At 32.0% G+C, this 15,877-nt stretch overlaps 1 protein-coding gene across 1 annotated transcript; it reads right to left on the bottom strand.

Moving 5' to 3' along the window:
* Nucleotides 1-8,088: 8,088 nt before the first annotated feature.
* On the bottom strand, nucleotides 8,089-15,699 carry LOC146928856 (COP9 signalosome complex subunit 4-like). The gene is made up of 15 exons (XM_085701024.1): nucleotides 15,559-15,699; nucleotides 15,251-15,382; nucleotides 14,609-14,760; nucleotides 12,985-13,088; nucleotides 12,814-12,874; nucleotides 12,481-12,573; nucleotides 12,299-12,399; nucleotides 10,112-10,220; nucleotides 9,983-10,027; nucleotides 9,827-9,895; nucleotides 9,659-9,750; nucleotides 9,507-9,549; nucleotides 9,053-9,112; nucleotides 8,886-8,945; nucleotides 8,089-8,324 (listed from the first exon to the last, which is right to left on the bottom strand). Exons 2-15 carry the CDS (start codon nucleotides 15,378-15,380, stop codon nucleotides 8,250-8,252), a joined length of 1,194 nt encoding a protein of 397 aa, XP_085557150.1. The 5' UTR covers nucleotides 15,381-15,382; nucleotides 15,559-15,699; the 3' UTR covers nucleotides 8,089-8,249.
* Between the last annotated feature and the right edge of the window lie 178 nt (nucleotides 15,700-15,877).

Genomic DNA, 15,877 nt, shown 5'->3' with positions numbered 1-15,877 from the left:
AAGACGTGGCAATCCGTTGGTGCTTTGAAACCTTGAAGGTTTAATGACAAAAGTTATAATTTTTATTTATTTATTATTTTTGGTTAAATAGTCTAATAGTTAAAAATTTAATTTTAAGATGAATAAATGGGGTGTCATGGGTTCGAATTTCGATTCATGTATATATTATGCAATGTCCCTATCAATTGTGTTAAGTTTACGAGAAGAAAAAAAACTTAGAAATTTTAATATGAACGATCTTGACAAGTGGTCCACCATTGAATAGTACTTCCATTTTTTTAAAATTTTAATGACGATAAACATCATCTCTTGGTGTAACCAAAAAAAAAAAAACATCATCTCTTGGTAATAGATGTTAGTGGTGCTTTTCAATTTTACGGTTAAAATAGTGATGTAATTAGTATCAATTTGATTAAAATATCATAAATAAATATCTCGTTTATATTCAACAGACATCAATCAAGTCACCGTCTTAACCGCAAATGGAGAAGAATCATAAGTAATGTTATATATGAAATAATCAAGCCACGGATCGATGACGTGGATTTGCCTACGGTCGAGATTTAATAATACTCTTTCTACTTTCTTACTTAGTATTCTTTTTCGTTGTTTTTCAAATTCAGTAAAGTTAACTTTCTCTTCTTTTTCGTTGTTTTTTCAAATGTAATAGCCACACTAGATTGCTTTCATCTCTTTCCTTTGTTCTTTTTTTTCCTCTCTTCTCGTCTACCTTCGATGTGGCTTTATTCAACCATTTCAGATTTTAGTCTATGGAACCCACCAATCTAACATTTATTCAATTTCCCTCTCCTTCTCCATGTAGATACTCATAACTAAGAAAATTAAAAAGAAAAAATTAAACCATAATTTGGTTTAAAAAATTTGACGTCATTTTAATACACTAAAGCTTAGTTTAATCTTCAAAGGAATACAACCCCATTTTGTCTAACATGGCATCAATCTCCAAATTTTTACAAAAAAATAGTTAAATCAAATAGAAAATCTTGAACCAACGTTTTTTTCTTCATAATTAAACAAAGTGCAACCATTGGATAAACCGAACCTAGAATCTATTAATATATGACAAAATCATTGTTTTTTTTTGAAGAAATATGACAAAATCATTGTTGTATGTATGCATAGTGAAGTTCACAAAAAAAATCAACCAAAAGAAGGATGATTTAGGAAGAATGTTTGGACAAAGAAATTGGCAATAATCTAAGTCAAACAGGAACAGAATTGCCCTTCTTGCCCATGCTATCCAAAACATCATTGAGGGTGTGTTTGGTGTAGAAGAAAAGTTGTGAAGAGAGAAATAGGTAAGAGGGAGTTTGAAAAGAGAGAAAGAGGTGAGAAATAAGGTAGATTTGATAGATTGTTTGGTACAAGAGAGAAATGAGAGAAATAGAGAAGAGAGAAGGGTTGTTTATATTTAGAAGTACTATAATACCTTATGTTAAAATAAAATTTCCATTCAAACTAATTTAATTCTTTTGTTTGAATTCAGTTAAGTAATTTAACTACTTATTCAAAATGGACTGTTTATCCTTTTTATATATAAATTTAAGTATTTCTTTACCAAAAAAAAGTGTCGCATTTTCCCAAAAAAAAATAATATTTCGTAAAAAAATGCACCACGTACACGAGCAAAATACCACACACTCTACATTTTTGTGCAAAAAATCAACATATGAAATAAAGTTTTTTTTTTTAAGAAATGAAACAAAGTTGTCGAAAAAAACAGTTTAATAAAGGGATACAAAATTAATTGAATTAAAAAAGAATGAGGGGTATAATAGGAATACTACAAAGAATCCCTTCTCTCCTCCTATTTCTTCTCAATTTTGAAGAGAAAGAATTTTGTGTGGGACCCATAGCATTTTAATCTCTCTTCTGGTGGCATTTAACATGCACAATACACAAATTTGTGTACATGTACAAAGTTACTTTTTCAATGCACAAATTTTTTATACACCATTAGATCAAGGAAGAATACCAATTTTATCATGATCCAGCTGTATTATATTTTTTCATTCTTTATCATGTTGTCTTCAACCTCCATTAAGTTGGATTTATAATTAAATTCAGCGTGAACAAACTTCATCTTCCAAAAGTAAGCATCATCCAAAGAAGAAATAACACCCTCCCTCTGCAACAGATCTTTCATTACGACAATAGCATATGGACTAGGCCTTAAACAGAAAATGACATGCTTCAATTCATTTTTGACAAACATAATCGTAAATGCAACACTAAGATTGCAAGTTTGCAACCATTAACTCTCTCCGACAAAACAACCATCGTAAACATCTTCACCGCCGTCAACATCTTCACCATAGTAGATTTCATCTCAAACCTGGAATCTAGTTTAATCAGAACAAATTTTTTTAATAGTGTTTTCTTCATAACATCACTGATCTTGGCGATGACAGCCAGAACTACTTTCGGCGCCGAACAACAACCGCCGTCTCTCCGTCATGTTCACATCGGAAACAGCCTTCGTAACAACTCCGACTTGCTTCGTCTCCGCCGCGGGTGCCATAACGGTCACCGGAACTAACGTCGGAACTGTCGCCGGTGTTTCCGGCTTCAATTGCTCCATTCCATAGATAAAAATAATTAAAAAAATCGAATCGAATGGAAGAGAGAGAATCAGTAATCAATAATCAAGAATAAATTAGGTAACATGAGTTGAATTTGAATTGAGTTGAGTTTGGGTGAGGGAAATTGAAAAGTGAAAACCCTAACACATGGAAATGTAAATAGACTGGGTTCAGATGTAAGAAGGAATGTTTGTCATGACTTTGGTAATTTTGTGGGAAAAAGTGAAGAGATTGCTATCAAGCTAGAGAAAGAAAGTAGACAACGTGTCTTGCTCACTTGCGACTGCTGGTGGTGGTGGTGAAAAGAGGGAGATGGAAATAGGGATAATACTTGGGTGACATTGTGGTTGGTGACATTGGTGACATTGGCCAACCACAATGTCACACGTGTACAAAGAAACAAAAAAATATTGTGAAAGAGAAAGAATAAAGACACTTGTGACATTGTGGTTGGCCAATGTCACAATGTCACCAACCACAATGTCACCCAAGTGCTACCCTGGAAATAGAGGTTGAAGACAACAAAGTAAAAAAGATATGGTGTGGGTAGACTATAATAAAGATCAATGTTCCTTTTAATCTAATGGTTCAAAAATAACTTTCTTTAACTTGTGGATAGTGCACAATTTGTGCATTGTGTAGGCTAAATGCCACCCTCTCTCCTCTATTTCATTGGAAAACCAAACAGGAGAAGTTCACAATCTCTCTTCAACTTCTCTCTTCCTTAACTCTCTATTCCCTATTTCTACCCTACCAACCAAAGTGTGAGAGCTTGACATAGACCAACAATCTGCAAGAGCAACCCATCATTAAGTTTTAGAAGATTCAAGATGAATTTTGAACCAACACAATACTCATGATCAAAGACGACACGATCCTCGAGTGCACGGGTGCCCAGAAACAAGGGTCACAGAATGTAACATAACACTTGTGCAATAATCATTTTTACATGTTTACTTTTTTTATGCTCTCATATGAATTGATTATATTAGAAACTTAAATTCAAAAAACAACTCCATTTTTGAGATATTCATTGATCAAGGAAACATTCAATTGAAAAGAATTTGCGCCGCACAATTTTAAAGTTTTGGCTGGATATTTATACCTTTTAAAAGTATATAGTTTTGGCTGGCTATTTATACCTTTTATAAAAATCAATTATCACCTCCTAAAGCAATTCTCCTAAATCAATACTCGTTTTAGAGATTAATGAGAACCAATATTTTCTTAGTTCTTTTCTTTTACAACAGAATCAATGACGGTCGGATCCAAATATTATGCAGTTTAGATCAAATTTTAAAGTGAATGATTGTGTTTTTTTTTTAGTACACAAACCTACTCCACATTTCTTTTTTATGAGTTTTAATTTGAACACGAATTATCTTAAACAATTGGTTCTTAACCGAAACTATTTAAACACTTAAACTAACCGTTTCGTTATATGTGTAAATTTTTGCTTATATTTAAACCAAAGTCGTTATATTTAATTGATAGTTGTATTATGTATTTTTTTTAATATAAAAAGGTCATGTATAACTCAGGATAAATAATTTATGTTATAACTAGATGACAAGTCATTTAACGTAGAAATGATTAATCTATGTCTAACAAATATAGCATGCAAACTATATAATTTTTATTTTATTTTTTCAATAATTATTTTTATTGTTAAAATGTTAATGATCGTATGAATGCAGAGGCGGAGCACCTCAAGGGCCAAGGTGGGCCATGGCCCACCCCAAAAGTAATATTTCTTATTTAGTATATATATTAATATGTGCGTATATAAATGTTATGCAGTGTGTTGTAGCGGTTGGGAGTGTTTTTGGCAAACAAAACATAATGTGCATGGTTCAACACCCACTTCAACACCTACCCTACCTAAGCCTTTTTCTAACTTCAACACCTACCCTACCTAAGCCTTTTTTTTTTCTTTTATTTATTTATCATTCTCTATCAGTGATCCTGCACGCATAAGCATTAATATTCATAATTGAAATTATCTTTGGTTAATAAAACACAACTCTTTTGTGTAATTTAAAACAATCCTTCCTTCTTCATACTTATTTTTGGTACAATTATCTCTTTACTTTATTTTATTTTATACAAGAGAAGACTTCAAATCTCTTTTACAACACATAACATATAATTTAAACGTTAAAATATCGTTAAATAATATTATATCATAAAAATATTTGATCGTATAAACATTGTACTTTTTAAGTACAAGAATATTATATTCTTTATTAAATAAAAATATATTTCATTATTGTACTTGATTATAAGTATATTTTCTTATGTAATGATCTTTTTTACTAAGTATATTTTCTTATGTAATGATCTTTTTTACATTACTATATGTCATGAGTTTTATTTTAATTTTTTTTACTCAGTCGTTTATAGAAGTCGAGTCATTTAATTCAAGCATGAGGTTCAATCAATGACCTAGTTGTTCGATCAATGATTTGTTCGAGTTGGTAATCGGTTCAGATTTAAAAATATTGATTTGAACTATATTCAACAAATAGCAAGTTTACAGTCATTTGAACTAACCAATGATGAACTGTACGAATAAGAAAACATATATTTTCATACACTAAATAAATTGACGCCCACAAAAAATTAAGCTCCGTCACTATTTATGGCCCACCCTAAGTTTTTTTTCTGGCTCCGCCACTATGAATGAGCAAAAAATAATGCGACATTGCATGACTTCTGTGTCTTCCCCATCAAAAGGAGTATTTTTAAATTTTCTTGTTAAACTCACACAAAATCTGATCACATAAACAAATGATGAGTTGTGTAAAAAAATGTATAAATTATGATATACTTCATATTTTTAGAAAAAGCATGAGCAATTTGTCCTATATAAATATTTCTTTACATTTAGTACCTCCTTTGAGTTTCTTTTGCTAACATTATTTTTACAATATAACTGTCTTACATTTTTCCTATATAAATATTTATTTACATTTTTTTTCCCTAAAAAAAAGTATTTTTCTTTTGTCTCATTTCTATTACGTTTTTTTTGTATGCTAGGAAGTATGCATATACTTTTTTACTCTGTTTTTCTTTCTGTTTCTTTTAATTTTTTGTTTGAATTTTATATGATCATGTTTTGGAATGAGTACAATGTTACATGGTTTGAATTGGTGGTTGATAATGTTGTAACATATTCTCTTTATGCTTTCTAAACAAGGAGTCACTTATTTTGAATATAGATTTTAATGTTCTTTTAAATTTTTTTTTTTTTTTTAAGTTTCTTACAACAACAACAACCAAGCCTTATCCCACTAAGTGGGGTCGGCTAAGTTTTTTTTTCTAAGTTTCTTAATGTCGTGTTTTTCATTTGGTGTTAAGCCTGCTAAACTTCAAGGATCGATGTCATGTCAATGTAAATTGATATTGTGGGATAGGTTAAACAATAGGATAAGCAAAATTGGTTTTTATAAGTTTGAATGATGTCGATTGTAATTGATTTTGCTTATCAAATTGATATTATGATTTGTAGTTTTTGAATATAAACTTAATTTTTTACACAGGAGCTTATTGTTCAAATCATTTTTAAATGAATGTATTTAAACATAAGTTATTTTACATTCAACATATATTTTTGTCTAAAATCAATTTATTCAAATTTATTTTTCGTCAATAGAGAACCAAATACACACTAATTTTTTTGGGCACAAACACACTAAATTTATCAGTCTAATATTCAAGCATTTACCCCAATATACTTCCATTGTTATGGCAATGTTTAAAATATTAAAATATATTGATTTTAACTTTGAATGGACTCCCTAAAAAAAAAAAAAAACTTTGAATGGATTGAACTCTTTAATATCTTATACATTTTTTTTCTCTCCTCCTGTGCTAGGATGAGGACAGAAAGGAAAACATAAATTTTTAGACTTAATTACAGTTTTGGCCCCCTAAGTATCCAAAAGTTGCAATTTTGGTCCCCTAAAAAATAACTACTTTCTAGCCCTCTATGTTTACCTCCTTTTGCAATTTCGACCCAGCTTCCGCATTGTCATACCAATCCTCTCCTTCAGACTCTTCAACTTCATCTTCATCAGCGTGAATCGTAGGAATAGCAACCTCCTCATCTTCGGACTCTACTTCTTGAGCAGGAATCGCTATAGGAGCAACCGGAGTGATCTGCTCTTCTTGAATTTGGTTGATCGGAGCTTCATTGATTTCCTCATGGATCGGATCGTTCTGCTCCAAATTCATGTGACCTTCATGTGCACCGTCAACCACACCGTCAAAAGCAGGATCTACTCCGCCGGTGAGAACCTTAAACCTTTTCGGATTCGCTTCATCAGCATCGGAATCGAAGGCATCAGAATCAGAATCGAAGTCGTTAGAACGCTTTTTTCTTACTTATTTTCACTTTAACTGTTCATAGCCTAGGTATATATAGAGGTGTGTTCCGCATAACGGATCGAAAGAGCTGTGTAGTTAGTTGAAGTTAAGTATTTGACAATATTTATTTAAATATGTATACCATCTTTTAAAATATATAAAACAAAACAAAAAAAATGCTTCTTTTACACGCTTATTCAAGGTGCTTACTAGCACAGTCAATTTGCTTTGCTTTATTTAATTAGATATCTAAATAATGAAACATATTGTTTCATTTTTCTAATATTAGTTATGAAATCTCATCATACTCCCTCCGATGCTTATTCAAGGTGCTTAATAGCACAGTCAATCTGCTTTGCTTTATTTAATTAGATATCTAAATACTGAAACATATTGTTTCATTTTTTTAATATTAGTTATGAAATCTCATCATACTCCCTTCGTCCCATATTATAAGCAAAAAACAAAAAATCACACTTATTAAGAAAACTAAAACATAGTAGTTTGTAACATAGTTTTTTGTGTTATCTTTGAAATAAGTTTTATAGGAAGATGTAAAAACAATTTTCATTGGTAATTGATTATAGAGAAAATGAAAAAGAGAGCAAATTGAATCCACTTTGCATTTAATTTTCCTTTGAAAAAGATAAATTTTTGAAAAAACATAATTAAATATGATAAAAGTTAGTCTTTTTTACTTATAATTTAGGACAAAGAAAATGAGTTTTTTTTGCTTATAATTTGGGACGGAGGGAGTATTAAATTTGTCCTAAAGTATATATTTGGTTTATATATATATATATATATATATATATATATATATATATATATACACTTCATCCGGTCACTATTATAAGCAAAACTTCACTTTTTAGATATATATATATATATATATAGTCTTTATTATATACTAGATACGTTAATTATTCAATGTATCTAAAAAGTAAAGTTTTGCTTATAATAGTGACCGGAGGGATAATATATGGAAGGCCTTTGTGTGGGCATAATATGAGCTATTTAATTTCGTATCCTTCATATTCTTTCATTAGACAGTCATTTGTCCACACGAGGTAAAACATAATGGAATTTATATCCACAATCGCGATGAACTTCAGAATTAAACGGACAAAGTGCAACCATTGGATAAACCGCTAGAATCTAATAATCTCTGACAAAATCAATGTTATATGTATGTATAGTGAAGTTCACAAAAAAATCATCCAAAAGAAGGATGATTCAGGAAGAATGTATAGACAAAGAAATCGGCAATAATCCAAGTCAAACAGGAACAGGAATGCCCTTCTTGCCCATGCTATCCAAAACATCATTTAGAGCTTGACATAGACCAACAATCTGCAAGAGAAAACCATCATTAAGTTTGAGGAGATTGAAGATAGATTTAGAACCAACACAACACTAACAATCTGCAAGAGAAAACCATCATTAAGTTTTAGGAGATTGAAGATGGATTTAGAACCAACACAACACTCATGATCAAAGATGATACAATCCTCGCGTGCACGGGTGCCCATAAACAAGGGTCGCAGAATATAACATAACACTTGCGCAATAATTTTAACATGTTTAGTTTTTTTTTACGCTCCCATATGAATTGATTGTATCAGAAACTTCAAAAAAAAAACAACTCCATTTTTGAGATATTCATTGATCAAGAAAACATTCAATTGAAAAGAATTAGCACTGCACAATTTTAAAGTTTTGGCTGGCTATTTATACCTTTTAAAAGTATATAGTTATGTCGTAGTATAAAAACTGATTTTAAATAACACAAATATTAACAGACATCGTTGAGTCAAAAAAGAAAAAGAAACAGAAGTTGAAACCCATATTATTTTATTTAACCCACTTAAGAGTGGAGCTTTCAGAGATACTGGATGTATATGAAAAAATTACCTGCTGGTCCCATCTTTGCAACTCTTCAGTGTCGTCATCAAAATGTATGATAGCTTCAACCTGAAATAAATCATTAAAAATTTGACCATCACTTCCTAGTCCCCCAGGAGTCTCATCAGAGTACTTTTATGAACTAAGAGACTGTAATGGTTATTTAACATTTATACCTGGTCAATAGATCCCTTCATCCTATCCTCATAAATCATTCTTGATGCTATCTTCTCAGCCTGAAAGTATAATAATTGTGGGAGAAAAAATCAAAACAAATCAAATCTTACAAGCTGTAGGACGGACATTGAATGAACATAAGAAAATCATTGCCAGCAGGATTTCCCTCCTCAGGAACGTTCATGTTTAGTAATTTATATAAAAGCTATTATCACTATGCCACACCATTCAAAAAAAATTCTTATTTAAATATTATGATTAATTTAAATAAAGCTTCACAACAAATAGGGAATACTCCCTCAAAAACAAATAGGGAATACTCCCTCACAAACAAATAAGGAATATATAATAGAAATATGAAATGCTGAATTCAATTGACAGATTTGTTCTTTCTATAAGATGTACTTCTCTTCACTGAAAAATAAGTATGACTTTGGACATGAAATTATGTACCTTGGGAGGTGGGATTCCCAACAGTGTGCCTAACTCATCAAAGCTACAAGAGAGGCAAACACACAGATTAGGAGCATAAAATAACCAAACAGTGCAAATATTAAATAATCAACCGTTCGGAAACAATAAACTGATAATTCAATTTCTCATACCTAATATTAGTATAAAGTTTGCTTGCACTCAGAAGATTATGCTCAATCATAGCTCGGTCCAGCACAGTGAAATTGTCTGGAAGAAGGGCTTTCTGTGGAAAAGAAAAAGCTGAAACATACCCATCATGGCAACCAAAAATATGAAGATACAACACAAACTTTAATAACCTGATGTGGTTTCAATTCTTCTGCAAAAGCATCAATTTCAGGCTTTCGAAGAATTCTTTCCAAATACACCTGATATATACGGAATCACATTATATGACCAGTGTGGAAATTCAAATGAGGCAGACAAAGAGGAAAAGGAAAGGTGGGGAGAGAAACCTTCTGCAGTATGGGATAGATCTTCAACTTTGAGCAACGCTCATCCTAATCCAACCAAGTCCACAAAAATTAATGAGACAAGATTTGATGATTTCACATTTGAAAATTATTTGATGATTGAATCTTTACCTTGTACAGTGTGGCAAGAACACGGGAACGTTGAGGCCCTGCACCTGCCAATATTGTGCACGTAACGGCAGCAGATAAAGCTTGCCCAAGCGCTTCCTCATTAATTTCCCTGTAATATAAAGTGCATATGTGACTCACAACCACAGCATTTTAAAATATAATCAAGGTAGTCAAACTCAGGAGTCTATGTAACTCACAATTCATAAGAGTTTAGTCAATATAAACATATGTTAAAAAAACATCTAGCATAGTACCTAAACACAATTAAATGTATGAGTTCAAATTTTAGATATTTTATGGGATTCAGCCCTCATCAATTCAAAAGAAAAAACAGATATTTTATAAGTAACTCTGCCAGACCAGATTATAAAAATACACCATCACAATTCATCATTTCTGGGCAAACTAACAAACCCATAAAAAGAACATAACATGTTAGAAGTCGATGTACAGATTGGCAAATTACAAGGTTCAAAATTACTACAGAGGGGGATATGAGATTCCTTTCATTTGAGTTGGATTTAGCTTAGTAGAACTAGGTTTTTTTACAAACTTGGTCATTCTGGGCAATGAGGTTGAGACTCAATACAACATTGTTCACCTCCTTAGCAGATAGGTACAAGTTGGGATGTTAGATGCTTTCTATGAAGTCTAATGCGACAATTATGAGTTTATATTGTGTGCATGCCATAGCTTATCATTTACTATATCCATTTCAGATTTTTCAAAAAGCCCTGAACCTGTGCAATTTCAAGCATGTCTGTGGAAAATAATCTTGTATTATTGACTCGTTCAACTTAAAATTGCAATTCTATGCATGTTTGGCTAAACATATACTGCCTTCAATAGATGCACAAATCTTGTGAATAAATGATATGAGTTCATTCCTGCCCAATGCCCAACCCAATTGAAGGCAAATGTTCATCGCATGCATAAATATTACAGTCATTACGCCCTCACTCACATTTTATGCTACTCTAAAAGTTGAGATACCACATTTGAAACATAGATTGTGAATCACAATATGTAGGTATTGCCTCTCAGTGGACAGGGATTTGTATCCGATCATTTTGGAATTCAACACAAGAGGGTTAAGTTGGTGATCTTACCATAAAAATCCCCTTGTATATTTTTTTAAGTTGCGGGATCCAATAAATTTTAATGGAGAGATCGCCATAATAATCCCCTTATATTGAATTTCAACATGAGGATCCAAATCCAATGGACATCAAATAAATTATAAAAATACTGGTTTGGACTCTGACCAAATTAATTCTTTAGTTTTGGAATTAGATTCATTGTAATAAATCCAAAGCAGCATGAGACTATTATAGTGGCCATTTTGTACTAGAAAAAGGGATGGCATTTTAGTTATTTTGGCCAGGGCAGTATATAAGGCAAATGAAACTCAAAAATGAGTAGAAAAATCTTAAGATTTATCTTCTTTTTATTCAAGAGGCCAAAGCCTCATCCCTCTCGCCCAACCCATTACATAATCCGCTTCGTGACACCGTCATATTTGATTATGGTGGATAAACCTGCAAAATCGGCCAATATATATCATTGCGGACAGATACCCGTCATGGCCGATATTCGGTAACACTGATTCTAACACCAATATCAGTTACACTTAGCAGTCTATCAAGCGTCATTTAGTGTTTCTGTTAAGACATCGTATCAGACAAAATACAAGAGGAGAGGATAATAAATAACTGTAGCAGTTATGGTAGCAGTTACATTATATTATTGTCAGTTATGGTGTGTTTATGTTACAAATAAAAAGGGAGAGACAAGGGAAAAGCTGGGAGAGGACATTATTATTTGGTTACTGTTATGTGATTGCTATATAAAGTTGCATCCTGTGTTTTAAGATAATTCTGCAGAGGAATTAATACTATCCTATAAATTCTGTTCTAAATGTGCTTTGTTCTAACAGTTTGTAATTTGACATCTTGTCTTCTTAAAAACAGCAAGGATTCAGAATTCAATGATAGTATCCAGCTCAGTTCTGGAATCTAAAACAATTTTTACTTCAAAATAAAATTTAGGTCGAGGAATTATATTGGCAAACCAAAGAGACTCTTGTCACCACAGGGAAAAAACAGAGATATGATCTTACAGAGTAGATGTTCTAAAATGGTCATGAAAACTTAAGAGGGAAAAAGTAACATGCAGGAGGATACATACTCATCCCCTATTTGCCTTTTCTCAATTTGAGATATGTCGTAATATCGCAAGGCAGCTTCCAAGAACTTCCTCTTCAGATCTAAGATCCTAGCATAGCAAACCTGAAAAAAAATAGAATACAAGGATAAACAGGTAATGCATATTTAACTTCAGTCACCCTTCAGAAGCTATCATTTTCAAACCTTGTACTTCAAATTCAATACTTCATGCTGGCTATTGCTAACCAAGAATGACGCTTTATTAATGAAAGCTTCAGCATTGACAGCATCGTCATCCTGGCAAATACGAAAAAAATTATTTCAAATAACCTTTATGATTCTGAAATTAAAACCAATGATTTTGTACGTGACATGTGAAAAGTTACCATTTCAGATATAAAATTATATTCATATTAAAGATGTAGAACCAGCATACGTGATTCAATATAGACATTGTGGCAAGTTATATCTCCCAATATGGTCTAAGAACCGACATCAATCAAATATGGATTTCCTTGCACAAAATAAATTAAATACCTCAAGGTATAAACAAGCAATTTGAACACACTTTGATAACCTGAATGTATCATCAATTACCCTGATAAAAAAATCAAAATAAAATTAAGAATAAGAAAGAGACATTTTCAAATTTTGGCAGATTTATAATGATTTAGGCAAACAGGTAAATATGGTTGGAAATTCTGAGACCTCATTCCTGAATCTAGGTCAATACCACTGAGCATCTGGGCAGCTTTTGACCATTGCTCCTCAGATTCATAAAGCTCAGCCAATTTCTCTCTAATAACCAAAACCTATAACAAAACAACAAGTGACAATCAGCATGGAAAAATGCATACTTAGACATGAATGCCATAGTTGATTTAAACAAAGATACATAATGTGATGAGAGATCTGAATACTTTTTCAATCAACATCTCTACGCATAGAAAACCCTAATGCTTGACATAGTAACAAAAATACTTAGATGAAGTCTCGGAATACAAAACAAAATTTGCAATTGTGAATTCTTTCACACTTCCACCTTTCTACAATTTATACAGTCCTATCAAATACCATAATAATAGTGTCGGAAATACTACGTATTCAATGGCAGATTGCAGCCGACACCAACAACGCTACCGTTATATGGTGGGTAAAGGTATAACACTGACGTCAAAGCTTAGACTTTAGAGATGCAGTACAAGAAATTTATAACATAGTATCATACACATATAAAAGCTCATAAATAGTACACGCAAAATTAAATGTATATTCACAAGTCATAACTAATAATCAAAGTTTATCGTTACCAATATTCAAATCCAAAATAAAGAGAATAACTTTTTGGGTGAAATGACCAAAAATTCTAAAAAAAATTGAACAGAAAGCAATAAGTTAAGGTGATATTCGGGTTTTCACATGAGCTTAATTGTAGTAGAGGACGCTACAGCTACTACTCAAACGCAATGCAACAGAGTTTCACGTGTCCCAACTAATAATCAAAGTTTATCGTTACCAATATTCAAATCCAAAATAAAGAGAATAACTTTTTGGGTGAAATGACCAAAAATTCTAAAAAAAACTGAACAGAAAGCAATAAGTTAAGGTGATATTCGGGTTTTCACATGAGCTTAATTGTAGTAGCGGACGCTACAGCTACTAATCAAACGCAATGCAACAGAGTTTCACGTGCCCCGAGGGCTGATGTACTACACTGCTACAGAGGCAGCTATTGACTACAAAGCCAGCATATTATTTGTATAGGAAAATTTAATCCCCCAAATAAGTAATAAATACCTATGAAGTTAAAATAATTGCTCAATTAATTATTATCAAATTGAGACGTAAGAAAGCACATGCGCTTCAAAATTGTATCCATGTGCATGCTAACAAATAACCCATATTGGAGCCAGACATGCATTCTTTTAACAAACTTCTGACACTTCGAACAGTTAGTGGCTTTTACAATGTTGTCCCTTCCATTCTTTAACTACAAAATAAATGGGAATGGTTTATCATGTCCACAAAATTTCATGCTTTCTTAAGATGTAAGTTTTAATATTATATCTAATTTATTTGTCGTATTATAGTTATGGCTGTGTCATACCGCATGACCCATAGTTTTCAAATTCTGCTATATCCCTATGCCTATATCATATCATATCTATGCCTAATGTTGAATTGTGTTTCATCTTAGTTTTTTTTTTTCTCTCTCTCTCGTTGTTATATATTTCCTACCATGCTTAAGAAAGCAGCATTCAAGTTAACTTCTACTATTTACCAAAACAAAACATTACGATCATTTAGCCGCAAGAATAGACAAAATTTAAACCTGTTCTTCAAACGACACAACTCGAGGCTGAATCTGAGCAAGTATGTAATGAGCAATCTCTTTCTGTGTCTCAGGTGCCAACCTTCCCAACTCTTCAGCAAAACTTTGTAGAAGCTGACGCGACACTACTAAAGGAACATCATCGGATAACACTGAAACACAAAATTCAAACTTTCAACAACCTCGTATATTAATAAGAACTTAGGAAAATAGGTTTAAATATGATTAGTCTTTTCCGAATAAAGTCACACCATAAATATGATTAGTCTTTTCCGAATAAAGTCACCTCATATATTACCGGTAACCATGCCACGTGGCCCAATAAGCCGATGTCAGGTTTAGTCCTAATCCTTGCAAATTCAAAATTTGTTGTTCTTAGTCTATAACGTCAAACGTGTTCTTAGTCTATGACGTCAAACATGACGCAATGAAGTCACGCTATGTGGCCCAATAAAAGCAACTGTTTTTAAATTTGCAGAGACTAAAACCAAAAAACATTACAATTGCAAGGACTAAAATCATATTTAAACCCTAATAAAAAACTAAACTAAAAAAAAATATTAAAATAAAAAAAAATATTTAACTAAAAAATTAAAAATTAAAAGAATAAACCCTAGGTTGAGTAAAAAGAGAATTATTAACTGTGATCTATGAATTTCCTTGCTTGAAGAATGTCATTTGATGAAATGACAGCAGAAAGAATTTGTTTATACTGCTCTATCTTCTGTCTTTGGTCTGTAATCGCTGAAGCGCTTGCAAAAGCACCCTCCATCACTGTTTCACATCAACATTCAACAAAAAACGCAACAAAATCGGTTAATAAACCCTAAATTTCGAAAATAAGCAACAAAAATTACAATTTCTACAAAATTTCCACAAAATTCATAAGAACTAAGCATTAAGGAGAAGAAAAATCAACGAAGAGAGTGAAATTTGACGGTGAAGTTTACCTAACGGAGTTGAAGGGTTTTGGAGTGTTTTCGTTTGCGTTGGTGGAGATTGTGATTTCTCACTCCTCCGTTGCGTGAAATAGAATCGCTTCTACTTTAGAAATTAGAATTCGAATGAACCCTCTTCTTATTTTTCACCACTTTCTCGATACTCGATTTTTTATTCGGTTTGGGTTTGGTTTGTTTGGGTTAATGGGTCGAATAATGGTTTGTTCAGGTTAATGGGTCGAATAAATTAAGGCCAAAGTTTTGAAGCATGTGCTATTATGGCCTCTCAAATTTCTCGTTTTTGCCTCTTACTTATCACTTCATTACTTGA

Source organism: Medicago sativa, chromosome 4 (assembly GCF_051527215.1).
Source record: "Medicago sativa cultivar Bolivia chromosome 4, Bolivia_mono, whole genome shotgun sequence".
NCBI classification, from domain to species: domain Eukaryota; kingdom Viridiplantae; phylum Streptophyta; class Magnoliopsida; order Fabales; family Fabaceae; genus Medicago; species Medicago sativa.
Note: the sequence above shows the minus strand (reverse complement) of the source record. Positions and strands in the feature narration are given on the sequence as shown.